The 27,938-nt window shown below is 36.9% G+C and overlaps 1 protein-coding gene across 24 annotated transcripts in view; it reads left to right on the top strand.

The window, feature by feature from the left end:
• DLG2 (discs large MAGUK scaffold protein 2) overlaps positions 1–27,938 on the top strand; it is a 1,053,560-nt gene that overhangs the window by 528,690 nt on the left and 496,932 nt on the right. The window contains exon 2 of one of the 24 annotated variants that reach the window (XM_074816370.1): positions 3,746–3,852. The exons of 22 other annotated variants lie outside the window; for them this stretch is intronic. In XM_074816370.1, coding sequence (XP_074672471.1) covers positions 3,808–3,852 — 45 coding nt within the window. In that variant the 5' untranslated portion in view covers positions 3,746–3,807. Of the gene's footprint in view, positions 1–3,664; positions 3,853–27,938 lie in introns of those variants that run through there. One more of the 24 variants, XM_074816371.1, reaches the window with a different exon arrangement.

Here is a 27,938-nt window from a genome sequence, read left to right as displayed (position 1 = left end):
TCTTTAGTTGGATTTTCCACACTTGGTCTACATTGTATATCATGTTCTGTTAAATCCCAGGGTGTAGATTGTGACTATAATATTTAATTCATAAGATGCTCATTATTTTATTGGAATTGTTTTCTTTGCATTTTTATGCAGTGTTCAAGTATATTATGAAAATGGCTCGTGTGACGTGCAAGTATGATTATTGGTTTTTTGGCATTACTTGCCTCTCTGTCCTGCATATGCAATTCAAAACAGCACATAATAAAATAGTTGTTTGATTTGCATTCTGAACTGCATTTGGCATCACTTGCTATGTTTGCAAATAGAGATCAGTTTGAAACACTGACAAGAAACAATCTGTCCTTTGGCATTAGAGTCCCTGGAGAAAACTGAGATGAGAATTCTCTCACTAGTTCCTAAGGTAGATTATCAAATTATACTTTACATGTTTTTAATATACATGTGGGCCATTACAGCTGGTATGTACGTAACTTGCTCCTGTTGGAAGGCACCCTGCCAAAGACGTGTGTGTGCAAACAGCTTTAATAACATTTAGAATTATTGTCATGTAATATGATTCTCAAGACAGTTTATTTTAAAGGAGGTACTATTTTTTTATGGTGCAAAAGAATTTCTCTGCCATACACCTCTTGAAATGTTGATGCATGTCAGGGAAAGCTTGGTTACAGCTTTAATATATGTTAACAGCTTCAGATGAGCAATGTGAAGAATCGGGGGATTAGCTGGTTTGTGCAGTATGAGAGTTTTTACCACCATGAAGGAGGCCCAAATGTCATGTGAAGCATTCACGAACTGTTCTGAAGACTGAAGCTCTCTTTTTCACAACAGCTTACATACAGCTTAGAAAACAGCCAAACAAGGTTCCCCATGTTTCCCACCCCACACAAATTGCAAATCAGTTCAGAAATGACAGCCTTTAGATACAGAGAAAGTCTGTGAAGCTACATGGCTTGCACAACTTCTAGCTCTTCTGAGATGACTGGTGATGATACCAGCACTATGTCAAATGACTCATTATGTTCAGCTATCGTATTAGTTAAACAATTAGTTAATCTTAGCCAGTATTAACTAGTCTGAGGCTATCACATGCCTTTCATGAAGTCAGCAGTGCAATAACTTTGTCATTATTAAAGTGGAAATGGATTTGAACAGTAAACTTTGCATGAAAGCCTTGTATTTCAGTCCCAGACCAAGAGTGTCTTCAATTTACTTCAGTCTGTCTTCCATTAAGTTCTTCTTTCATATTCCATGCAGTGATGTGTAACTGAGCATGGGTTGATTAATGCTAGTGATATCACTCATCTTATTTTTAAAATGTTTACCTTACAAGTTACCTTGAGAAGCGAGGTCATATCATTAGGATAACATATTAGATGCTGAAGTGTAGCAAGAGGCCCACTACCAAACGTATAGTTCTTTACTCTGTTTCGAGTCTTGAATAACTATAGCAGGCAATTTTACAAATCTATGAAATATTCTTTAGCCTTTAGACATAAAGAAGTTGTGTTTTACTCATTTTCTGAATATGATACTGTTTTCCAGTTAGCCAGTGAGTTACGTATACATAGTTGCGGGTTTTTTTGCTGACAACTTTTCTAAAGATTTTAGGTGAATTATTTTTTACAAGACTGTCGTGTACTTTTATAAGGTAGCAAAAGATCAGGCTATTCTATATTATTAATAAAACCATCTTGGCTGTTGAGAAATATCAATTTGCTGTTTTGAACTAGATGTTCAAGATTAAGTGCAAGCGATACTGTTGCTACTCTGTTTTCAGGACTACACTTACAGTCTGATCATTGTTTTGTTTGGTGTGATACTCTACTGAATGAGCCTTCCTCTTGAAATGGGACACACTGTTATTATTCTTAACTTCCTCCAGCCTATATTGCTTTGCTCACTCCGTTCTTCACATTTATTTTTGTTCAAATGGTAAAAAAAAGTCTCTGCCTTCCTCTTTTGAGAGCCATGTTATTTGAGTCAGTGAGACAATAGGAAGGAATAGTTTTAAAAAAAAGAAAAATAAAAAGATAACTCGTCCATCTTTCTATACATTTAACAACTTCTGAAACATTCAGCTACATTTATTGACCTAAGAATATCTGTTTTGAAAGCTCACCTTAAATAGGTATGCTGCATATTATAATTTGCTGTTGAGGTTCAACACTGGGAAGGGTATATCCATGTTGAGATGGCTTGAGAAAAGGTCTGTGTGCAATTTCCTAAACTGCTTATGAGCCAAAATTTGTAATATAAATCTGGATGTATAAATGCAAATTCATTTTAAAAATTGTACCTGGAAGGTTTTGAAAACTGAATCTGAAACAAAGAATTATGTAGATGCGCACAAGAAAGTTAAAACACTCTAATTACTCTAATTAGAGATGGTACTGTTAGCAAGACAATTATATTGCAAATGCAAAAAAAATCCTGCTGTAAAGAATATAATGCTTTTTTCCTCCAAATTCTATTTATTATAAGTGGCATATGAAGTGCATTGTGTTTTCAATTAATTTAAAATGCCATTTTAAAATTATTTCTGTTGAAAGTCCTGTGGGGAACAGACTTAACAGTAAATAGCAAACTGGATAGCCAAATACATGATTCTTCAATTAACTGGTAAGTACAAACCCCACAAAATGGAGTATGTTTCCTACCACTTGTTTTAGAAATTTACCATTACTGTCCACAATACAGTTAAGACTTTTATTGCTTAAAAGATTGTTTAATTTCAACATGGCACCTTCAGCTTTGCTACCATTTGTAATTAAATATTTAGTTGTGTAGTAAATTAAGCATGTCGTGATCTCTGCAAAGTGGTTCTCCATTTACTGCTGCATAAATGTTTTACAAGCTGCTGTATTGTTTCTAGTAAATTAATAATGAAGATTTAGTTTTTAACTGATTAATAATCTAATTTAGTATTTAGGAGGAATCTAATTTAGGACTGGAAACAAAATTGAGGTAAACATCTTTGGCAGTGATCCCAATTCTCTGACAAAGTCACCAAGTGATAAGGAAAAAATGAATCAGGGTGAAAGAAATTAAGAGGTTGGAACTTCTAGGAGAAGAAGTGTTTCCTTGTGAAAACTGAAAATGCTTTCTAAACTGCAGTGTACTTGCACTTGACTTCTCCTGTCATATTGCAAATCATCAGTACAAATTTTATACAGCAAATTATTAGGATTTTGTAAAATAAAGAAATACGAATTTGGCATCAGCAAAGAACTACCTAAACTATCTGGCTTAAAGCAAGTTTATGGTGACATTGTAGACATATTGTAATACTCCATACAATATTACTTCTATTTCTGGTGCTGACAGAACAATAGCAAGTCATAGAATCACAGAATGGTTTGGGTTGGAAGGGACCTTAAAGATCATCTAGTTCCAATCCCCCTGCCATGGGCAGGGACATCTTCCACTAGACCAGGTTGCTCAAAACCCCGTCCAACCTGGCCTTGAACACTTCCAGGGAGGGGGCAGCCACAACCTCTCTGGGCAACATGTTGCAGTGTCTCATCACCATCACAGTAAAGAATTTCTTCCTAATATCTAATCTAAATCTACCCTCTTTCAGTTTAAAACCCTCACCCCTTGTCCTGTCACTACACTCCCTGATAAAGAGTCCCTCCCTGGAGGTCCCTTTTAAGTACTGGAAGGCCACTTAAGGTTTCCCTGGAGCTGTCTCTTCTCTAGGCTGAATAACCCCAACTCTCTCCATCTGTCCTCACAGGGGAGGTGCTCCAGCCCCCTGATCATCTTCGTGGCCTCCTCTGGATTCGCTCAAGCAGGTCCATGTCCTTCGTACGCTGGGGGCTCCAGGGCTGTACAGCACTCCAGGTGGGGACACATGAGAGCAGAGTTGAGTGGGAGAATCACCTCCTTTGACCTGCTGGCCACGCTTCTTTTTATGCAGCCCAGGATACGGTTGGCTTTCTGGGCTGTGAGTACACATTACTGGTTCACAGTCACTTTTTCATCCACTGGTACCCCCAAGTCCTTCTCGGCCGGGCTGCTCTCAATCCACTCATTGCCCAGCCTGTATTTGTGCTTGAGATTGCCTTGACCCATATGCAGGACCTTGCACTTGGCCTTGTTGGACTTCATAAGGTTTACGTGGGCCCACCTCTCAAGCCTGTCCAGGTCCCTCTGGATGGCATATGCCTTCCCTCCAGCGTGTCAACCGCATCACACAGCTTGGTGTTATTGGCAAACTTGTTGAGGGTGCACTCAATCCCACTGTCCATGTCACCAACAAAGATGTTAAACAGCACCCATCCCAACACCGACCCCTGAGGAACAGCTTTGAGTGTGACCATCCAGCCAATTCCTTATCCACTGAGTGGTCCATCCATCAAATCCATGTCTCTCCATTTTAGAGACAAGGATGTCATGCAGGACAGTGCCAAATGCTTTGCACAAATCCAGGTAAATTATGTCAGTTGCTCTTCCCTTATCCACCAATGCGGTAACCCCATTGTAGAAGGACACAAAATTTGTCAGCCACGATTTTCCCTTAGTGAAACCATGTTGGCTGTCACCAATCACCTGCTTATTTTCCACGTGCCCTAGCATAGTTTCCAGGAGGATCTGCTCCATGATCTTGCCGGGCACAGAGGTGAGACTGACTGGCCTATAGTTCCCTGGGTCTTCCTTTTTCCCTTTTTAAAAATGGGGGTTTTGTTTCCCCTTTTCTGGTCAGTTGCAACTTCACTGGACTGTCACAACTTCTCAAGTATGATGGATGGTGACTTAGTCACTTCATCTACCAGTTCCCTCAGGACACGCAGATGCATCTCATCAGGTCCCATGTACTTGTGCACCTTCAGGTTCCTTAGATGGTCTCAGATCTGATCTTCTGCAGTGGGCAGCTCTTCATTCATATGTAAGGAAATGTTCAAAAGTAGAATGGTTTAATTAAGGTGTTGTGAGGTGGGATGGAAAAGCTCAACACAACAAAATTAGTGTTGTGAATAGCTGTTCTGTCACAATTAGCTCTTGTGAAAATATGAGAATGAACAAGCTAGTGAAAACTTTGTGCATTTTAAGAAGTGGTGAAGTGGTTGTGGCCAAACAAGTTTAGCATCAAAGTAAGGTACAGTTTGCAGAGGAATGAAATTTATCTATCAGAAACAGCTAATAAAGAGAGATGCCTCATATCTTGCTCTTTGTTCTACAACGTGAGGGCCTGCAGGTTGGGCTTGTGCAGCTTCTTGTTTGATCTGTGAGCCTCTTGTTTCATGCCTTCTCTAATGCTGTTTGGAGTGAACAGCTCTAGTTTTGCTGTATGTGGCAGTATCTTCAACACGTAAAGGTCTGCCTTGAGGTAGTAACTGTAGTTAAAGTCACTTCATAGCTTCATTTGGTTGCCTTCTGATGTTGAGATGAAATTCTTCACCAAGAACAATTAGCAGTAACCATGCAGATTTTACCTGTTATATGTACCATTTTTAATTTCATACTTTTCCAGGGCATCTTCTGTCAGTAATACTCTTGCATCAGTAGTCCTTTTCTGCTTTTAGGAAGTAGAGGTTTAATCCAAGAATGGAGATACTTATGTTTAATTTTGGGTGTGTATGTGAAATGTTATGGTTTCTGTTTTAGAGGATTCCCCTGGGTTCATCCTATAATCCTTTTTGGCCATTCTTCTATTACAATCTAATTTAAAGTGAAAATTTGGCTCTATCACAGATTTTCTGGTAAGAGTTACTTGAGTAGAAATACCGTGCTTTATCAAAGATCAGAACCTGTCCTCCTGTGTTTCTCTGTACAAATAGGTCATATTTGTTGAGTGGAGAGAAGATTATTTTAATTGACATAATTAACTTTTCTTGTGATTATTTTAGGCTTGAAAATGCATTTTGCTCTTTCCCAATTACAGCTTTTTCTCTGATAGAGCGAAACATGCTGTGTGTAATAATGAAGGTGGTTTTGGAAGGACTTAATGTATATAATTGGAAACTAAGATGAGGTAGTCTTCTACCAGCAGGAGGGTAGGAGAGCTGGGCTATATAATTGAAGTACAGTGTAATGGGATTACCTACAATTTTTAAACATTGCTTTCATTAAGGAAAATAATAAGCGTATTTATTAAATATAGTCTCTGCTTGGGACAATATTTGTTATTATGAAAAAGCTTTTGTAATTAAGCTTGGGTATAAAAATGTATTGAACATACTACATCAGTTTCTGGAAAATGCTTTTGTGCATAAAATTTTACTAAAATAGAAAGAGCTTTCACAGCAGAGGCAGTTAGCCAGATATTAGTATAGCTCACATCTAGCATTCACTGTAAATTTTTCTATGTGCCTTCAATATAGTCAAGGTCAAGTCAAAAGAAGATTCATAGTCAAATACACTTAAACATTTATCTTTATGAAAGCTTGTAATGATTCTGCTGTTTTTTATGGTTACACTTAGTGGAAATAAAGGGTCAATTTTTTTATAGAGTATTTTCTTTCTGAAGCTACAGAAGTATGATGTTTTAGGAATTATGGGATGAGTGTCTATGACCCAAATTTTGCAGGCGGACAGATAAAATTCTCCTAGGAGTCTTTCTTGTCCTTAAATATGCATCTGTGAAAATCTTCATAATATTAGAAAGCATTTTCAAACTGTTTAAGCATTTTAAATGTGATTGCTATGTTGGTGCTTGGGACATAATATGGTGATCCCTCTGGATGTTCTTTTATTTCTTTTCATTATCAGTTTCGAGGATTTCTTTTCAGAAAAGCACTAAATTAAAGTGTGTATCTTCTTTCCTTAATCAAAGCTTGTACAGAAAAGAACTGCCTTCAACAAGCGTTGCAAACCCTTCTAGATTTCTTTTAGGAGTTCTGCTATGGTGCTGCCTAGGACATGTTATTTATTGGGTCATAAGGTGTATCTTTATCTATAGGATCTATATGGATAGGGATTTGCCTATACTGTGAGTATACATCTTAGAGTAAAAGTTTCTTCGATCATACCGTTTCTCTTAATTTAAAGAGAGAAGGCTGACAAGGATGCGTTAGTGTACATTAAGGCTAATGGATAATGAAATGCTAAAACAGAGAGAAAGAGAAAAAAGTTCCAAAAGTTCTGAGATGCCGCTGTTGTAATTTTGTTCTTTTTACTTTGAACAAGGTGAATATATGAAGGAAAGGACAAGAAAAGAAAACACAGAATAACAGTATGGATGAGGTTGGAAGGGACCCCTGGAGATCATCTAGTTCAACCTGGTGCTCAAAACAGGTTGCTGAGGACTGTGTCCACTCAAGTTTTTAATATCTCCAAGGATGGACACTCCACATCCTCTCTGTGCAACGTGTTCCAGTGTTTGACCACTCTCACAGTAAAAAAGCTGTCTTACGTTTAAGGGGAGTTTCCTGTATTTCAGTTTGTGCCTATTGCCTCTTGTCCTGTCAGTGAGAACTATTGAGAAGACTCTGGCTTTCCTCCTCCACTGAGGGTGTCTTCCTTGCTCCAGACTTTCCGATTTTTCTCAGGCATCTGGGATTCCTGAAGGCCAGCCTTACTAGTTAAGAGTGAGGTGAAGAAGGCATTGAGTACCTCAGCCATTACCATGTCCTGTATCACCAGGTCCCTTGCCCCAGTCAGCAATGGGAACACATTTTCCCTTGTCTACCTTTTGCTGCCGAAATACCCACAGAAAGCTTTCTTGTTGCATTTCATGTCCTTTGCCAGATTTATCTCTGAATTGCCTTTGGCTTTCCTAATGGCATCCCTGAATACTCAGACAGTGTCTACATATTCCACCCAGATCCCCTGTCCCTGCTTTCACCTCTTGTATGCTTCTTTTTTATATCTGAGTTTTGTTGGGTGTTCCTTTTTCATCCATGCAGGCCTTCTGCTACTCTTCCTTAACACGTCATTGGGATAGATCATTCTTGAGCTTGTGGGAGATGATCTTTGAAAAACAACCAGCTCTCCTGAACCCTTGTTCTATCCAGGACTGTATCCCATAGGATTCTTCCAAGCAGATCCCACGAAAAAATAGTCATAGGTTTGGCTTATGTGTGGTGCTCATTTTCAAGTATTTTATTACTAGAGGAAATTCAGGTCCGGTCTCAAAAATCATTTGCCATACCAAGAACTGACAGAATGATGCCAACTCATATAAATCTGTACAAGTTGTTCCTGAGGGAATGTATAAAAATGGAAAATCTAATCTTGCATACTAGGTAAAAATGTCAACCTTTAATCACAGCTCTACCTGACTTCTTCTCAGATGCAGATTTTTTTTTTTTTTCCTTTCCTTATTACTTCTAAGGATGATTATATCTCATGCAAGGAAAATCTTCTGGAAGCAGGAGGTGAAAGAGAAAATTCCAGAAGATTCCAAGAAAAAAGCTCATGTCATTTGTATGTATAAAAGAAGTCGTAGGACTTCAAGAAAGAGGGAAAAATATGATCTGAATTACATGGCTAAATACTAATTCAGTTTTAACTGTCCTAGCTGCTTTTGCCTCAGAATTGTCTTTTTGCCAGGACCTCTCACAAAGAGCCTTGCCTTTATGTCAGTATATTTGTGACGTAAGAGCAATTTGCAAAAACTGGCAGCGTTGTATTGCCCTCCCTTTTCCCAGGTGGAGGGTTGTTCAGCATTTTCCGTCCCAGCTTTCAGCAAGTTCTCCATTATCTTGTGCTTGCTAGTGACATTCCCACGCATCTCAGAAAAGTTTCTTTTACTCCCCTGACACATTCCTTCCTTTCATTATCCTCACATAAATTTGGCCAGTTAGACCACATAGTATAAGTTTCCTATTTTTTCTTGTAACTGTGGCATGCTGAAGTAACTTCAGACTCCAATACTGACAACGGAGTGAAGGAGCTTTTTCCTCTGTTGAAGAGTGTGGGGATGTTCAAGCCCATAATATAATGAAGAAAAATGCTATCCTGATTATGGCAAAATTAATGAATTGTTAAATTTTTATGGTTTTTTTGAGACACATTAAAAGCAAGAAAATACAGTATTGTTGAGAAGAAAATATAGAGTTTATTTGGGGTTGAAACAGACTTAATGAGGGTAATAGTTCCATAATTACTTCTCTTTTCTGCCATAGTCATGATGTTGAAGGCCCAACGATTTTTGATTAGATTAAGTGTCTCAGAAGACAGACCATGAAGATGTCTTGCAGATGCCTGACCATTGTTCACCCAGTTCATCCCTCCATCCTTCCATTCCTGATAATGAAACTCTCCATTCTGGCAGTTCATTGGCCATGATTAAAACACCTACTCCCGCCTCAAAAAAACAGAATTTATAATATTTTTCAATCATTTTAACAATTAACCCAATTTTGGGGGTCAGATTCTGACTTTACCAGGAACTTTAGAGACCACTTACTGCAGTTTTACTTTTCTCCAACTTGAAGACTTTATTTCACACAACAGGCGGAATTGGATGACTTTTGGCTTTGTGATGTAGGCACCAGTTTTCAACAAGTTTCTGAGTCTGAAGAGTTTAAATGTGTGACATGAAGGAAGATCAGATGTTATCAGTAACCAGGGTGAGAAAATCCACTCACTGACAAAATTGTTTTTTTCTAGAAATCTCATATATTAAAGATAATGAAGAGCTGGAATTGAATGAGAGGCTGACAAGAGAGGGAATAAGAGAACACAGAACCAAACTCACTTGATTGCTTCTTTGGATGTGGAGTTTGGTTTTTAAATCTTCCTTCTTCAGTCTGAGAGGGCATTACGTTCATGGTTGAAAAGTATGACTGCCACTTGGCCAGATAGTCTCCCCTGGTTTGGAAGAAGTGTGTTTAGAGAGTGCAAAGTGGGTTTCATGGTGAAATGCTTCGTTTACAGGTAATATTTCTGACTCCTGTGAGAGCTGAATTAAAATGAGTAAAGTAAAGACAAGAGTTCAGCTTTGGAATCGTGCCAGGTAAATGCAATAAAATAGATTAGGACCTAAGAAGAAGACAAAAAAGTCCACTATAGATGCCAACTGAAAGAATAGAAGGAGCAAAATATAATCAAGGGATATTATACAGAAAAAAAGGGAGAAAGGGCAAGAACGTTGGAGCATGAACAACCACAGAAGTGGCAAATGCAGGCAGTCACTAAGGGAAACTGGAAATCTGTAAGGTAGGATATAAATGCATGAAAACATTTGTGAGAATAAAAATACTGTGTAAATGCCCTTATATTTAAAATATTGGAGGTAGTTAGTAAACTGAGAAAAAGTAAGATCAGCAAAATAAAGGGGTCAGAACTCCCAACCTGGGAAGAGCCACATCGGACATGTCAGAGAGGAAAGTGAGATGCTGAGAAAGCACAGCAGGATTATGGTTTTTGGAGCTGCCATATGCAATTTCAAATAAAGGACCTGTCAATTCTTGTCTTAAAAAGTTTTCTTAAATTTTTAGATTATGATATTAGTTATATGTTTTCATTACTTCTTAATACTTGTTTTCCCAAATATTTTTAAAATGTCTAAAGAAAAACTTGTAGCCTTAAGGAGAAAAATATACACTATAGTAAAATTATATGTAATGATAAGTAATTTTCATGAGTTATGGATAACAAAATTACAGGATTAAATAGTACTTCATCATATATGACAGAATCAGAAACCCCAGTTAGTGAAAGATAAGTTTCAATAGTTATATGACTTTCCTGATTGTTCCACCTTTCCTTTGATTTTCTGAGTAGATTTAAGTGCTTTGGACTAGTTTTGCTCATCATTTAATGGAACGAGTGTGGTAGAGAGGCTAAGTGATCTTGTTACGAATGCAGAATATGAGCCTTGAGCTGAGCCTGTGCCAAAAGTTGCACCCAGTTTGCTGAAATGTTGATGGGTAACTATTCATTTAGGCTGGGCTGTTAAGGACAGAACAGACCATTGCAAAGACATACTCATGAGTACTTCTGGCAATAGATGCTGGCCTTCCTTAGTCACATGAGGTTGCTAGTTGGGGAAAAGATCTTTGATGGTTAGTTATTTTGCAGCTTATTTGTCACTAGAGACTGTGATTAAAAGGCAGCTATACTTTCAACATGACCATTTACCAGATTAGCATAGTGCTCAGTAAGCAAGGTTATAATGACTGTAAATTGCCATGTGTTTCAGCTAGTTCCATATTCTGATTTGCAAGCATCTTCAGCAAACCACTCTTCCATTAGAAAATATCTCCTGGTAATAGGTTTGATTAATTTTTTTATTGATTTTTTCTTTAATATTTCAAAAATAATTTATTCAGGCTACTGCTCTGTTGTTGGAAGCATCCTCAAGTGACATCATGCTGTAGCTGCTGTGAGGATCTCTCTGCAATTCACAAAACTTGTGTTTAATTTTGTCTTGGAACAAAAACACATTTTTGAAAAGATGTATTTTGGCAGATGGGAATGCTGTGGAGCCAGCTGCATTGAGCAGCAGGATGCCATGCAAGTAAGTAGCTGAATAGTGCATGCTTATGCAGGTATGCAAGTGGAGTCAGCTGATGAGGACAAGTCAGTCTGACCAAATCTGGTATGCTGCTGCTAGCTTGAGACTCCCAGGCTCCAAGAGTACCTGTTTGCCGACAAAGCTTCCTCTTCTGTGTGCAACATAAGTAGTAAGAAGTTATTTCTAAAGGAAAAGTTTGACAGCTAGATAATATTTAGGCGTGTTCATATCCTAAAAAATTAAGTCTGGGGATTTTCATTGCATTTTAGTTGTGTTCCAGCACTGATAAACCACATTTCTGAAATGTTATCCAGAACATATAGGATGTTGACTGCCTATTGATATTTTCTTATAGAATAATTTACTACCATTCAAGAATAAACTAGGATAGAATAGCATAGAATAGAGTATTTCAGTTGGAAGGGACCTACAATCATCATCTAGTCCAACTGCCTGACCAGTTCAGGGCTAACCAAAAATTAAACCATGTTATGAAGGGCATTGTCCAAATGGTCTTAAACACTGACAGGCTTGGGGCATCAACCACCTTTCTAGGAAGCCTGTTCCAGTGTTTGAGCACCCTCTCAGTAAATAAATGCTTCATAATGTCCAGTTTAAATCTCCCCTGGTGCAGCTTTGAACCATTCCCATGTGTCCTGTCACTGGATACCAGGGAGAAGAATTCAGCAGTAATAGTTTGATCATCCCATCCAGTCACCCAATTCTGATTTTATGGTATTGGACCAATAACATTGTAAAATTCTTTTAATAACCTTACTTGGTAGCTTCAAAATTGAGTAAAAATCTTGAGTGTCTGTTTTTTAGGGTATTATCCTAAAACACCGAAGTATTGACTTTTCAGGAAGACAGATCCTTTGATGTCTTTTACAAGATACTTTGCATTACAAAAAATAAAAGCCAAAAGATTTAACCCCTATTGGAGCAGATCAGGCTAAGTCAGATTTACAACCTCTGATGTGAAAAGGAAGGGGAAGTGCAACTTTTTTTGTTTGAGTTCTTGTATGATGACAATCTGTGTTATAAACACTGCTTGGAGAATCTTTTCTAGTAGTGCTTTGTGAACCTATGAACCTTTATGCATCTTTATCTCCTTCTTATAGTTGTTATGCGTCTTCCACCATGGTAGTATTTTTCACTGAATTACCATAGAGATTTGCTGAGGCTGTCCCAAACTTCCTGTGATTTTTGTCTTCCCAGACTGCCTAGATTCTTTTTTCCCTTGTTCTTAAAACCATGTTTCATATTATACATAGCAGGCATTTTGGTTTTGCAAATATTAGAAGGATATTCATTCAGTCTTGAAACACACTAAAAATAATGTAAGTTGAATACTGCTGTCTTACTGTGATTAATCAAGTTTCAATAAGGAAGACTTGGCATCAAGCTGTTTTCTGTAATTGCTAATAAGAGAAGCATTATCACCAGTACCAAACCATAAATAGGTGGATTACTATTGTTATACAGTTAAGTTGTGAGCAAAACCTAAGTTTGTTTAACTGATACTACAATACTTCAAATATGTTAAAGACAGTTACCATTGGATGTCTGTCTTTAATGTGTAGGCACATTTTTCGTAAATTATTGCACAGAGGTAAAAATAAATCCATGACATGGATCATTCATCACTCATAATTTTATTCATACTGTCACCATTTAAACTTTCTCTTTGCAGAGCAGATAATAGGCAATCAGTCAGTAATTTAGGATGGCTTCTGTCCTGAATGATCAAAATTTCACATAAATGTTTAAGACTTTTTTCTTTAAAAAAAACCCCAAACTTGTGAAATGTAAATTTTCCCATCTCTTGGATAACAAAAACTGAAATATATGGGACTCAGAGTAAATCTTAATAAAAAAATCCAAATCTAAAGTTGTTCAATACGGTATTACTGTTTACTAGGCAAATATTATAATGTGGATTGCTAACAAGAAAACTCAGAAATAAAAAGAATATATATATAAAAATACTCAAATCTCATTCAGGTTCTTTTTTCATTCAAGTTTCTTGTTAAATTCAATTTCCCTATGAAGATCACATAAAAAAAAGTCCACTTAGTTACTGAGTTTAACAAACAGACTTTATTGAATTTAATCTGGGAAATAGTTGTCAACATGCAATGCATATGTGCTGGTAGATGTGAAATGACAAAGCCCAACATGTGCTAAAAGGCTTAACATGCTGTTTGCACAGAGTGAGAGAAAGACACTAAGGATATTTGGCAATATTAGTCACACTAAATTACTCTATGCATAGGCTTCCCTTTATAATCTGTATAATCAAAAATTTGCGAGATACAAATTTCTCTGCATGTGTGGTTTTGGTACAGAACACAAGAAGCTCAAAATTCGTATTTGTAAACTTGACATACTCTGGAGAGGCAATTGGTGAATGAGGACATCTTTGTTTTGTTCCAACTTCCTCTCTAGGTTCTCCTCTTCCATTTCCTCTTTCACTTCTGAGTTGCAGTCTAGGCTGCCAGCTCTTCACAGCTGGAAGTTGGTTTTTTTGTCTGCACTTTTTGTACTGTGGGTCCTCATGATCTGTTGGATGACTACACCTGCAGCTCTGAGTGATTACAGATGGAATATGAATTAGGGTAAAAACACCTTCATGTCATAAATAGCCATACTTTATTTAACTAGTTTGGTTTAATATTCTATGGTCACAGGAGAAAAATGTTTCATGCATGCATGCTGGTTTGCTAAAATCTGCATAGTTTAATTTTTAGCCACGGCCAGCAGCATATTCTGAGGTCTGGGTTCATCTCACTCAGCCTTAATGTAGGAGCACAGTCACATTGCCCCAGTCAGTGGAGAAGGTTACATTCATACATATGCTGAATTGCTCCCTGGAAATGATTTATTCACCATATGGGGAGACTAAGTTGACTAGGCTTCTAACATAGGCAAATAAAATTAGCTGAAATCTGTCCAGGTCCTACTGTAGACATCTACTCCTCTTTCACCTCTTTTCTCTTCCTCCCTCACAAAGATGAGACTGCTGTAGGGAACACTGTGATCCTCTGTAGTGTTTGGCATAATGCCTGCTGAGCAAACTTCCACCCTTCATGAAGGTTTCATTTCTGAAGCCTTCTATAAAATCACACAGTACTTCTAAGTGCCTGTATGACTAGTCCTAACATATGTGCGGTAGTAGATCTTTGTGGTGAATAATGGGAACAAACTCTGGATTTCCTGGGGAACAAACCTTATGTCAGTAGTTTTCTCACTGCCTTTTCCTAAAATTAGGCAAGGAAAACCCAGCAACTGGTTGGCAGAAAGTCAAAATGCCAATAGAAAATGAGTTAACACTAGGAAAAAGTGCATATGGACATCTTGAATATGATGCTGCATTTCCTGTAGTATCCACAGTAGATGAACTCAGAAAAAAATTATATTTTGAATTTCAAATTGAGTAAGGTCGTAAACCTCATCCACTGCATTCAGTGCTTCTTCAGCAGTTCAGAAATAGGAATCATAATTAGTAGTGAGCTATGCATCTGTGTTTAATGCAAAATTTATTCCACGTCTTAGATGGATATGTATGACTGAACTATTGATTTTAATTGTATCTGTCAGAATTTAGCTGCTCATTCACACATGCGATATACCTTCATCATTTGTAGGCAGGCACATGCCTCTTTAAGACTTGTTTCCTATGTAGATAATATACTGCAGTTCCCTGGAGACCTTATATGCATATCACAAAAGCCAGCATAAACAGCAGGCTTGCTAATACCAAAAGAAGTGATTAATATTAATTCCTATACCCCACTTTTGTCAAAGGTTTCGGAATCAGCATTTTTTTGTGTCCTGAGAGAACATAAAATAGGAATACAAATTCTAGGATGCCTATGTAGCAATCTACTTTTATGTCACAGGTTGCTATTTTTTAACTTGCTTGCATAATAAAAATGGTACATCAACAGGGTTTCTTTCCCCCTCTTGTTTTACTCTAAACAGTTTTTCCCCATGTTTTTTCTTTAATTTAAGAAGAAAAAAAAAAGTATGTGGCATTACACAGTCACTAGAGATAAGTTATAATAGCTATTACAGTACTTTTAAAATATATATTACAGGTAATCAACAAAAATATTCTCCTGAACACACTTTTATATAAAAACTAATCATGTGCCAAGACCCTCTCATTTCCCATCTCCTTTATTGTATTGTTTCCTTTTTCTGTAGTTGGAAATGTCATCAGCTTATGAGTGAGATGAAAAAAGATGATGTGTACTTGGTACTTGATAATAAAGGGTTTGTTCTTCTGTAGAAGCTTTTCAAGAGCTAATTAGAACAAAGCTGATCTTTACTAAAAATAACCTCTTTAAATGTTCCCATGAAAAGTTAAGTTATACTTACTACTGACCATCTGAGTAACACAAATATAGTTTAAAATAAGGATTTATTGTAATTATGATTTTATAAATAAATAAGTTATGTTCTCCTGTCTCAAAACCGATAATATATAGTTTTCCGCTTGTCAATGGTTGATCTTGTAAGCTTAGTATAAATGGCAGGATCAACAACAGTGGAAACACTAGAATTTGTTCCAGTGAGGATCTGGATTTCTTCTAAATATTTATGACTAGTGATTTAAAAAAAAAAAAAAAAAAAAAAATTTAGTTATTTGGAATTCTTTTTTCTTTTTATAAACTCCCGAAATGTCTACTAAACCAGTTTTATATCCATTTATGATTGTGTTTAGCTTTTGACATCTGGAAACAACAGTGCTATACCCTTCAGACTTATCCTAGTTCTTCTTTATTTAAATGTTATTTTCCAGGAGGTTTTCACTAACGGAATTTTTCAGATACATTTCTGTTTCTATAATATGGTATCTTTTAGCAATTAATTTGAAGAAAAAAAAATAAAGCCTGTGAGGAATTGCATTTATCTTACGTGAATAAAACTGCTTCTGACTTTTGAGTTGAAAAACTTGGTCCTCAGTCCAAATCATTCTTCCAAGCAGTTCATTGGTGAGCTGAAATCTACTTTTTAGGTGCTATTCTAGCAGTGACTGACTTGTCTGATATATCTACTGATACTGCTTTTCTCATTAATCTCTGTTAAAAAGATCAAGTAGTATGTGTGCCATGATCATGGACTACTTTTCATATAGATGAGTTCTGTAAGGTATCTGATAAAAAGTACTTCAAAACACTATGTAAATTTGAATTAATTCATTTAAAACATGTACAAAATTTAAGAAATACCATGTGATCATTAAATAAAAGTAAAAAAGCAATGCTTCAATGCATACCGAGTTTCAGTCAATATTGGATCCTGAATTCTTAAATGCTCAGTTGTAAGACAGCTGTACTATTATAAGGGAAAATCCTTGATTCTACTCTGTCTCAGTTGTGAATTAGTCCCACTGCAAGCCAGTTTCTTAGTTGAAGATCTCTGTGTTGGTAATAGCTGCCAAGATAGCTCAAAGTACACACTGGTGACTTTAAGTTCACAGAGGCTTTTCTGAGAATTATGTGGGCATAGAGAATGGAGATTTAACTTCTAGAATAAGGCTGGACTTGTTAGCAGTTAAAGCAAACTTTTCATGCATGGTAATGGAATAAATAAAGAAATTGAAAAGGGGGGATGAATGGTGAATAAGAACATAATTTTTACTGTTTTTTTCCCTAAAATATAAACATACTAAATTATTCAGACTATAATAAGGGGAGGTAGCATATGAAATTGTATCTCTAAATCCATCCATACTATAGTTGTGTGGAAGATATAAAAGCTGAAAGCCAAACCCATTAAAACAGTATACTGAATACATTGGAATATTTGTTAATCTATGGATTTAGTTTACATTCTTTAGTTCTTTTTCTTCCTAGTGTTACATAGAAGAAAAAAAGCACTGCAAAGGTTTTTGTAGAGCACTTGCATTACAGCATCAATACAAACAGCTTCATTTTGCATGGTTCAAAATAGATTCAGTCAACTGACAACCTGTACTTTCCAGATTATTCATATATTTAGGGTAATGAATAGGTGGTAAACTGTTCAGGTAATGTAATGTCAACTTGTTGACTGGGATATTCTGTAGTCTCTACTGGACTGTTGCCAGACTTTTTTGTCCCAGACATGGAGCCTGAAGGGAAACTTTGACTACTACTGGAAATTTTGTGTCCTAATGACATAGTGCAGGACTGTATATAGTATATAAGTCTCCTTCCTGGCCTGGTACAGTGGAAAGTCACTGTCACATTTGCAAACCCCTGTCATAAAATCTGTTTTGAGCACTGCATAGTTTCAAATTACCTATGAACTTTCATTGTAATCTAGCTGCATTTTAGCCTTTCCTTATTTTCACATTCCTTTCATAAACATTTTTATTTTGGTTTTGCTGTAGAAACAGAATTTAAGGAAGAGAAAATCTGCCTGACAGTTTATTGCCATTATTAGAAGAATATGACTTTTTGATAGTCAGTACACCACCTAAATGAATATAACTTTGCCTTATGTCTGCTTAGTATATTTTCCTCTTGATTCTTGATCTCATAAGAACACCCCAAATCATTACAATAGCATTCTCTGATCATGGCTACACATGTTGGGGTTGGAAATATATTTACCATGGTGTCCAGCCCGTGCTGCAAAACCAAGGAGTGATTCTTAAGTCGGTACAACATAACATTTCTGTGGTGCTGAAGGTTGCCTTCCTGACCATACTTGTCACTTGTTTGTCAGAGTCCTGTGATGTCCTTCTTTCTCCTCTGAGAGACCCAGAATATTTTTAAATGTTGTATTTTTTCACTGGCTACTTCTGTTACTCTTACAGTTAAGATTTCTGAAAGTATTGTTCTTCAGAACTTCTTGTCAATATCTAAAATTTCACTGAATTTGTAAGCCAGGGTTTTAGGTTATGACTCTTGTCCAAATCACTTGGTGAAATATCAGAAAGAGGAGTCAGAAGTTTAATCTTAAACAATAAAATAATATTTTTAATTATTTTTTCCATAAATGGATAACACAAGCTGTCGAGATTCCTTGTTTTACCTGAGAAATGTTGTGTTTCTATTACAAAATCTTGAGTGGAGAGCATAGGAGACAGTTGGAAAGTATTCAACTTTAAAATACTCTCAATTGAAGTTTAAAATGTAAGTGAATCACAGGAGTGGTTTTCAGGTGCTCTTATTCACCTTTAATTCATTCAGAAGTTTTTATGTGGTTTAATTAACGAATTTTTTAACGAATGGATTACTATTCTCTAGCATGTAATAGAACATTATCTAATCTAGAACAGGTTGTCTAATCTAGAACAGATCAACTTGGTTTTGGTGTTTATAACAGCTCAGATAGCCTTTGCCCAGACTGATTCTACAAATACTTATTCCCAAATGCAGGTTTTGCTATTGAGAACAAGTGAGGAGGTAAATGATTTAGGGGACTGGGCCAGATGCCTCAAATACAGCAGATGAGATACAGGTTGAACCCAGGAAGATGTATGAACTGAACATATTTCCACTAAGAATATGTGTGCCTAAGAGAATTTTTCCTTTTTACTCATGTTCTGATCTCTCCCTAACATCCTATAATAAATACATAACTGGAAAGGAAAAGGTGGACAGACTTTGTTATCATTTAGTGCTTGTGTGTGTTAGAGTTGAAATGTGGTGGACTCCTAAGCAGAAAATACTAAGTTTTTGCCTTCCCACTCTACTGAATCCTCCTAAATCCTTTATGCTCAGAAATGTTACTTTCTATAATGTCTTACATACTTGCCTTTGCATGAACCTGCGTCCAAAGAGAGAAATGTCATAAATTGATATTTAAGTTGTAACTCTAACGGTATTCACTGTCTCTAGATTACTGGGGGGAGACATGGGAAATTTCCTCATAACCTTGTGAAGAAACCTCACCTCCATCAGAAGGCTGCCTTGCTATGGTTGTCTTTTTGAGACAAGAGCCTATTTCCCCACCTTGCCTTTTTACTCTGTACTTGTTTGTGTCTAAGGACTTGTATTAAGTGCTGCTAAAATAAATTTATTAAAGTGATATTCTACTGCACTAATGGTGAAAGTTAACTTTCACTGCTCCCTGAAGGGGAAAGCATATCAGTAATTGAGGCGTTCCCCTTGCTGTTCTGTGAACCTTGCGGTGATGTATGAAAGATGTATTGAATTATTCAGTGTCCCTTGTTAGTTAGGTTTCTCCTTGGATTCTCTGTGTAGCTGATGTCATTTGTGGAGGTGAGATTTTTTATTGTGTGAATAGGGCCCAGACTTGTGAAAAATATCTCCCTTTTTAATTTTTGTTATGTCTGAGAGGTAGCATTTAGTTGCTGACATTTTCTATTTGTCTACATTTTAGGATATGAAATGTTTGGAAAACTTCAGAAAATTAATATTAGTTTGTTTTTTAAACTTCCTGACAGAAAATACTTACAGAGCATTGCAATAATGCTGATGCTTGCAGTCAGGGTAATTTAGTGCTGAGATCACAGAGAATGCTTAATAGGATAAGCATTCTCATTCTGTTTTATTTAAAATGACCTCTACATGTAGTTACACCTATTCCTGAAATTCTGCTTATTTACATTTCACATTTGAATGAACATCCATAAAGACAACCTTTCATAAAAGCAAAATGCATGTACATACAAACCTGGAGTTTTTATTTAAAAGTCTTTTCTAGAATTACCAGATTTCTCTTAGTTTGGTTAATCATAAATTACTACCAAAAAAAAAAGATATTTTATATTAGTTACTTAATCCCTCAGCTATCTACGAGCAGGAGCACCGATTGCGCCAGCACAGGTGTGCTGTCTGCAAGTGCTGTAGGACAAGCTGTAAGAACAGCCCATTCTGGCATAAGAGTATTTCATTATATAAATGTCTTGAAAAAGCCTTTCATTTCTGTGAATATGATCTAGTTAGATTTTTATTAGTCCTTCAACTTTGAATTCCACATCCCACAGGCCAATGAATTCTCTTTTTAACTTTAAATAGCTACGTAGTGTTTATATCAGAGATTCACAGAATCACAGAATAGTCTAGGTAGAAAAAGACATTGAAGATCATCCAGTCCAACCATTAACCTAACATTGACAGTTCTCAACTACACCATATCCCTCAGCGCTAAGTCAACCCTACTCTTAAACACCTCCAGGGATGGGGACTTCACCACCTCCCTGGGCAGCCCATTCCAACACCTAACAACCCGTTCTATAAAGAAATGCTTCCTAATATCTAGTCTAAACCTTCCCTGGTGCAACTTGAGGCCATTACCTCTTGTCCTATCACTTATTACTTGGTTAAAGAGACTCATCCCCAGCTCTCTGCAACCTCCTTTCAGGTAGCTGTAGCGGGCGATGGGGTCTCCCCTCAGCCTCCTCTTCTCCAGACTAAACAACCCCAGTTCCCTCAGCCGCTCCTCGTAGGACATGTGCTCCAGACCCTGCACCAGCTTCGTTGCCCTTCTCTGGACACGCTCGAGTAATTCAATGTCCTTTTTGTAGTGAGGGGCCCAAAACTGAACACAGTAATCGAGGTGCAGCCTCACCAGTGCCGAGTACAGGGGCAAGATCACTTCCCTGTCCCTGCTGGCCACGCTATTGCTGATACAAGCCAGGATGCCATTTGCCTTCTTGGCCACCTGGGCACACTGCTGGCTCATGTTCAGCCGGCTGTCAATCAACACCCCCAGGTCCCTCTCTGACTGGCAGCTCTCCAGCCACTCCTCCCCAAGCCTGTAGTGCTGCTGGGGGTTGTTGTGGCCCAAGTGCAGCACCCGGCATTTGGCCTTATTGAAGCTCATACACTTGGCCTTGGCCTATCGCTCCAGCCTGTCCAGGTCTCTCTGCAGACCCTCCCTACCCTCGAGCAGATCAACAGTCCCACCCAACTTGGTGTCATCTGCAAACTTACTGAGGGTGCACTCGATCCCCTTGTCTAGATCATCAATAAAGATGTTAAACAGGAGTGGCCCCAAAACCGAGCCCTGGGGGACACCACTCATGACCGGCCACCAACTGGATTTAACTCCATTCACCACAACTCTTTGGGCCCAGCCATCCAGATTACGTTAAAAATGTTGTTATTTTCTAATATTGTCAGTCAGTACCAGTCCCATTAAGGTGAACAGCAATATGCCCTCAAATTTATACTGAGCAACAGGGAATGTACAGTTACTTTTGACATTATTTGTCGCCTTGCTTGTTGCTGATCTCATCACAGACAGAGTGAATGTATTTTCTTGCTTTGTCAAGGAAGGAAGATGTGATCATATGCTTACAGACCTTGAAGTAAAGAACCGTGTAGGGACACTTTGTTCATCTTTCAAAAATGCAGAAAACATCCCTCTGTATACTGAGACATTTTTCACTTCTGTGTAGTTTTTGGAGCACCTGGAGGACAAGGGCAGCTGCACTAGTATGGCTGATCCACTGGAATACATGGCAGAGAGGGACAAATTTTACCCTTAGACCTACTCCGGTATCTCCTTAGAAGACAAGAAATCATGCTGATCTGAAAGCTGAATGTTTCCCAGATGAGGAAAAAAACCACTTTTGCGTCTCGGTAGACAAAAATATTTCTTGCAGTATAATTGAGCATATTCATCAGTTCATACAAGATTGTTATAATTGAAAGTCTTAACTCTAGCTTTGCAAGGTCACCTTGGTCCCTAATGGAGAATTGCAGTGAAAGCCAAGAGACTGAAACATGATTCCCAGATTCTGCCATTGACCTGCTTTTGCAAATGATCTCACATTTTTCTTTACTTCTCTTTTTCATATGTGTGTGGATATTTTACTGTACACTCTCTTGAAGGTAGGAATTGTTTTAATGCACTATCTCCAGACTTGGTTTGGACTCCTATTCTCTCTGAAGCATCAAATGAGAATAAAAAGGAGAAGATTCTGACATGTGAGGAGCTGTTTGCATTTTCTGTTAATGGTCAATAGAAAAATGTTTGTGAAACAGAAAAATGCATAATATACACCAAGTTGGGTAAAAATCTCAGCTGGGGTTCAAAGATAAGTTCTCCTCAAGTAAATGCTGTATTCAGTATTAACATTTTGTAATAGCTGACACTGGCAGTCTGATTTTACTATTCTTTTTTAACATTAAATAGCATATTTTTTTAACATTGTACATCTTGTTATTACAAGCTTTATTACATTCCTAGTGAACTTTCTGCCCAGTTCATGGCTCCATCTAGAGCGATGATTGAGCTTTATTGACATGGTAATAACATGAAGTTGATGTGGAGAGCTGTAGGTGTGCCACACCTACTGATACAAGCGCAAATTGTTTAACTAATGCCCTACATGCAAGGTTGAGTGTGTCCCTCCAGACTTTGGGAACTTGCTAGAACAAGTTCTGTATCAAACCCTTTTCATTCTTGCATGGTAAAACAATTCATGATACAAGAGATGTGTGGAAATTCAAAGCTTGAAGAAATCCTTTGATATTTTTGTATAATCAAGCAGAAAAGGAACAGAGCTTTTGGGGCAAAAGGTAATAGAAAACCCAAAACATATGCACATATTTTTCAACCTAAGAAAATACAAGTTGAAGCTACCCTTTATCCGGAGAGATGTAAATGAAGTTCCGAACAAAAATGCAGCTGTTCCATTGTATAAATGTCTCTCTACAAGTCTGACTATCATACTAATAAGATTTTAATCTGCAATCCTCATAAAAAAGTGAGGGCAAACTGTTATTAAGGCTCGTTCCATGTGAGATGGTGGCATGGACCTCGTTCAGTAATTCACAACCTCTCTCATACATGCTGCTTTTTATTTACCAGGGAACTATCATGACTGTTTTTCCCTTTGGCAGTAGGGTTACAGCTTCTGGTACCTGCCTGACATCGGCATTTTGGATCTTTGTACTAGAGGAAAGATGTGTTCCAAAACCTTCCAGTACTGTAACTGCAACTCAATTCTGCTGGGCAGCTTTACAGGAGCCAGGTGCTACTGCAATAAAAAAAGGACTCTCTAAATTACAGGCTATTTTTATGAAAGTAGAAAGTCGATTTCAAAAGTTTCTGTGTCTCAAAGTCCTGAGGCTGCAGAGAGCATACTACAATATAATATTCCCATTCATAATGGAAATACAGGAAAACAATTTTTAAGAAATTATGACTTCCTTCTGTGGACTTGTCCATTTATTCTTTTCTGAGAGATCCTGATTCAAGTAAAGTAAGCTTTTTTGAATTAAATATCATGATGTAATCTACCAACACAAGTTTATAGGCATTTTATAGCAAGTATGTTTGATTACAAATTTTTTTCTTAATTCATCCTGCATGCCTAAGAATATCTTGAAATCAGAAGGCATTTTATTATTTGTAGTCTTTTATGAAACACCTTGGTTTAAAGATACACATTATGACAATTAACTCATCTCCATTTTGTAAAGCAGCTGTGTTAGCTGCAGACCTCTTGTACTTTCCATTTTGCTCTTACTCTTGCAGCTGTGGAAAATAGAGGAACTCTGGCATTCCTCTCCAATTCTTACTTCTCCAATCTGGATTTATACTTGTGGACATACTCAAAAACATATGTATATGACTATTTGTGCATAGGTAGCTCAATACAGAAAATTATCCAAAAACTTGCAATTTTAATAATGTTACCATTTTAAGCACAATCTCTTGTAAACAGATGAAGGAAGTAAGACAGAAGATGTAGGATTTGAATACTTAGAGTTGGCATTTCATTTCAAATTAGAATTTCTGTGTAAGATTGCTTTGTTAGGAGACTGATATACTTAGTAAATCAAAGGAACTTTTGAAGCATGATTTGACATGAAGAGCAATGTGTTAATATTCAGATTTCACAAAGCACAAAAATGTCAGTTATCAAAATGGTGTTGATTATATTTCACAGCTGCTTATGCTGATTCCACTGAAAAGAGTTGTGGGAAATTATTCCAAAGGATAAAACTGGCTGCTTCAGTACCTTTTTAAACATTTTAAACCGTTACAAACAAAAGCGTTGGCAAGAAAAAAACACTTAGATTGTGAATAATTTGTGAATTGAATATAGATGGATTATTTAAGTTATATTGTAATACAGATGCTTAATTATGATAATGATGAGCACTATAAAAATTTCTAAGAACTAATATAATGCTCTTGAAATAATAATGTAATTAAAATCTTGTGGGGATGAGGCCATCAATCATGTTGTAGAGATAAAATTTGTGCATTTGAAACCCTACATTCTCTACTGAGGTCTTCATTTAGATTGTAGGGTTGTATTCAGGGGGTCATGAAACCCCCATTTGGCCACTGATAATACAAGAATAATTTCTGTCTGCTTTCCAGAGAGTTATAAGGATGACTAAAGGTTTGAGTAGCCTTCACAGTGCCATATCTACTAAGCATTTTCATTTCATTACCATGGTGATACATAAATTCTGATGTGAAACAAAAATTAGTAAGCATATCAGCCACCAAGCAGTTTACAGTGCATATACTTTTGGGAAGGAGGAAAAAGAAAGAGTAAAAATGTTTTCTTGTCACTGAAGTATGAAAAATGTAGCTATTATAAAAAGCACAGTCTTAATTTTAGGTTGCTTAGATTGTGTTCTTTAAAGTAACAGTAGAGAAAGACCACTCATTTTATGTGGTTCTTTATACTCTTTGAATACTTAATATCGGGTTGTTTAAAAAGCTTCTATGGGATAAACTAGTTTATAGCATCCATGGCACAATTTGTAACTTGGTAGGTCCAATTCTTCAATGAAATTATTAACAGATATTAAGAATTATTCATCCTGTACTATTTAAACATTGGAGGAACCTGCTAATACGTAGCAGCATATTTGCCTCTTCCAGGTGTAACTGTTTGCATGTAGCATGGGCCAAAATTAAAAAGTCATTTAATCAACAGATTCGTTGATCTATTGGCTCTTTTTCCTTCTTTCCTTCCATTAACCAGAAATCTCTACTGACAGAGAATAATAGAAACTCTGTAATTGCGAATTGAAACTGATAACAGCTCCAGTACATATTCAGGTAATGATCTTGCCTAGAGGTTATCAATAATTTATGTGTTAAGGGAAAGGTAGTTAGTAGATATGAATATATTTTGGGAATAATTAAGATATTATCATATCTTCTCTTACAGGTTTAAATAAAGTCTGAAAAAAGGATCTTCATGCTGACAGGGTTAGGAAGGAAACATATTCAAATTGTAACAACAATACATGAAGATAGGTTTCGAGGCAGGAGAAAGGAAGGGAAAAAACTGTTTTCCTCTTGGCTGTGATCACTGACAAGATGAAATGGTGGGCAACATTGTGATGAAAGTGTACATGTGGGATATGCAGAAGCTCCAAAACAACTCTTGAAAAATAAGATCAATGTTCTAAAAATGTTACTGACTTTGGAGAATGGTCTCTTTAATCCTCTGAAAGCAGAAGAGTAGAGAGTCTGAAAAGTGAAAACAGAAACTCCTGTCTGTGCCCTGAGGAAAGGAGTGCAGATGGACAAATTCAGGGAGCAGTCATGTCCACCCTGTTACGTGAGGCTCTTCTGCCTTATTTTTTTTGTGTGTGTCTTTTTTTTTCTTTTTTGTCAATGTAGGGAAATAAGGTGTTTATTACACCCAGTATTTATTATTCATTTTTGAATTAATTAGAAGAATAGCTCTGCTGGGTCTGCCCAAGGGGTCCATCTTGTTCAGTGACCCACCAAGCAGGTGGGAGTCATACCAGAACTGAGAACACATATGTGATAGTATTGACCTAGACTCCAGCTTTTCAACTAAGAGAATTACTCTGGTTAAAACCAATTATTTTATTCATCATTTTTTAAATTCTATTTCACTTTTACGTCTTTTTTAATGATTTACGTACTACCATCTCTGTATTAAGATTTCCCATATTGGTGCTGAGAAGATCCATTTTTATTCAGCTCTCCAACGGCGTTTTCACTTTATGCCTCTCTCTTTTTTTCCTATCCCTGCTTGCTTTTTATTGATTACTTTTCTTCTAAATTAGGCAGACATTAGCATACTTACCCTAGCTGGATTCTATTTACATTTCTTTGATCTTCAAGGTTTTTTGAAAAACTGGTAGGAACTGGTTTCCAGTTAGTGTTGGAAGGTGAATTTATTACTTAGCTCATTAGACTCAAGTGGAGTTTCTCTTTTATCTATCATTTTTTCCCCTCTCTCTTTTCTTTCCTTTTGCTTGCTTATTTTCATTTCACTTGGCATTCAGAATTTCTGGTGACATTAACCTGCATAAAAGTGATTTCTGTTACTAATATTTTGGTGCATTCTGCTTTAACAGAGACTGGGAAGCTCACTGAGGAATATGTCAGTTCTTTTTGCTCAGTGCAAAGGCTTCTGGGCAAATTAATGAGTTTAACACAATTATGTGGCTGTAATACACAAGCAGACATAAACTGCTTAAGGGGTCTCAGAACATAATTGGCACGATTTAGGTGTCTAGGCGTCAGTGTCTCATGCCTTTTAGGTACCTTAGAGAATCTGAGACATCTGTATGAAGTGGCAGATATGACACAGGACCTTTAGAATCTGACCTTTTCTGGGCTGGCAGCTCTAGGCTTGGCAGGATACCCTGGGGCATCTAAAATGTTACTAGTCTCATATACATAGGCAGCTGAATTCCACCCCAGATCTTTTAATTCATGTTCTTCACAAGCCATAACACTTTGAGGCACAGTCTTACTTATCTGCAGTGTTTGCAGTGTTGTGCACCAAAACCTAGATTTTGGGAAATACTGTCTTCTGTTTTGCCAGTATCTCCCAATGCGCCTAAGAGCTCAGGTTACGTTGAAAGGTCCTGTTTGTTTTAAGTGTGATTTTTGTGGCCTCTGTGGTATATATACATTGTCTCAACCATTGCCTGGGAAGAGACATGATACTACAAGCTCTCTGGAAAAAAAAAATCATTAATAGTAATTTGAGTGTTTTCAAATTCCTATTGCATATACAGCGTTAGGCCTATTGAACATCTATGTCTTTCTGACTTTCCAGCTAAGCAGGAAATTAAATAGTGACACCTATTTTGGAAAATTAGTGAGATTTTAGTATCTGCATTGCTTGTATAAGCTGTCTGAAGTCTGTGTTGTTAGATCTTTTGTTGGAGGAGTGGGGAGGCAAGCTTTTAGTTGTTTCTTTTCAAGAAAATATGTATTTTAATTATTTTTTTAAGAAGAAATTTCCTGATCTTAGGGGGGTAGGTGATGTATTTTCTTATTTGTATTAAGTTTTTAGGCACCAGTGAATTTATATGCAAAATCTGACTATTCATTTCCATATTAAGGGAGGTTCTTCAAACCTTCTCTGAACTTTTCAGCATTAAAACTGGAGGCTAAAAATCCTTGATTTTCTATATTCCCTGAAGAAAAGAAGTTGCTAATAAATAGAAATTAAAGGAAAAAAGATCACTTTAATCATCCCCCTGATTCAAGACAAGATCAGTTATTCCTGCTGGATGTCCTTCTAATACACTCTGAAAATTCAACATTTTTCTACACTCATATCAGACAATCTACTCCAGCACACCTT

This window comes from Strix aluco, chromosome 2, assembly GCF_031877795.1.
Source record: "Strix aluco isolate bStrAlu1 chromosome 2, bStrAlu1.hap1, whole genome shotgun sequence".
Lineage (NCBI taxonomy): Eukaryota > Metazoa > Chordata > Aves > Strigiformes > Strigidae > Strix > Strix aluco.
This window is presented reverse-complemented; position numbering and strand designations above follow the sequence as displayed.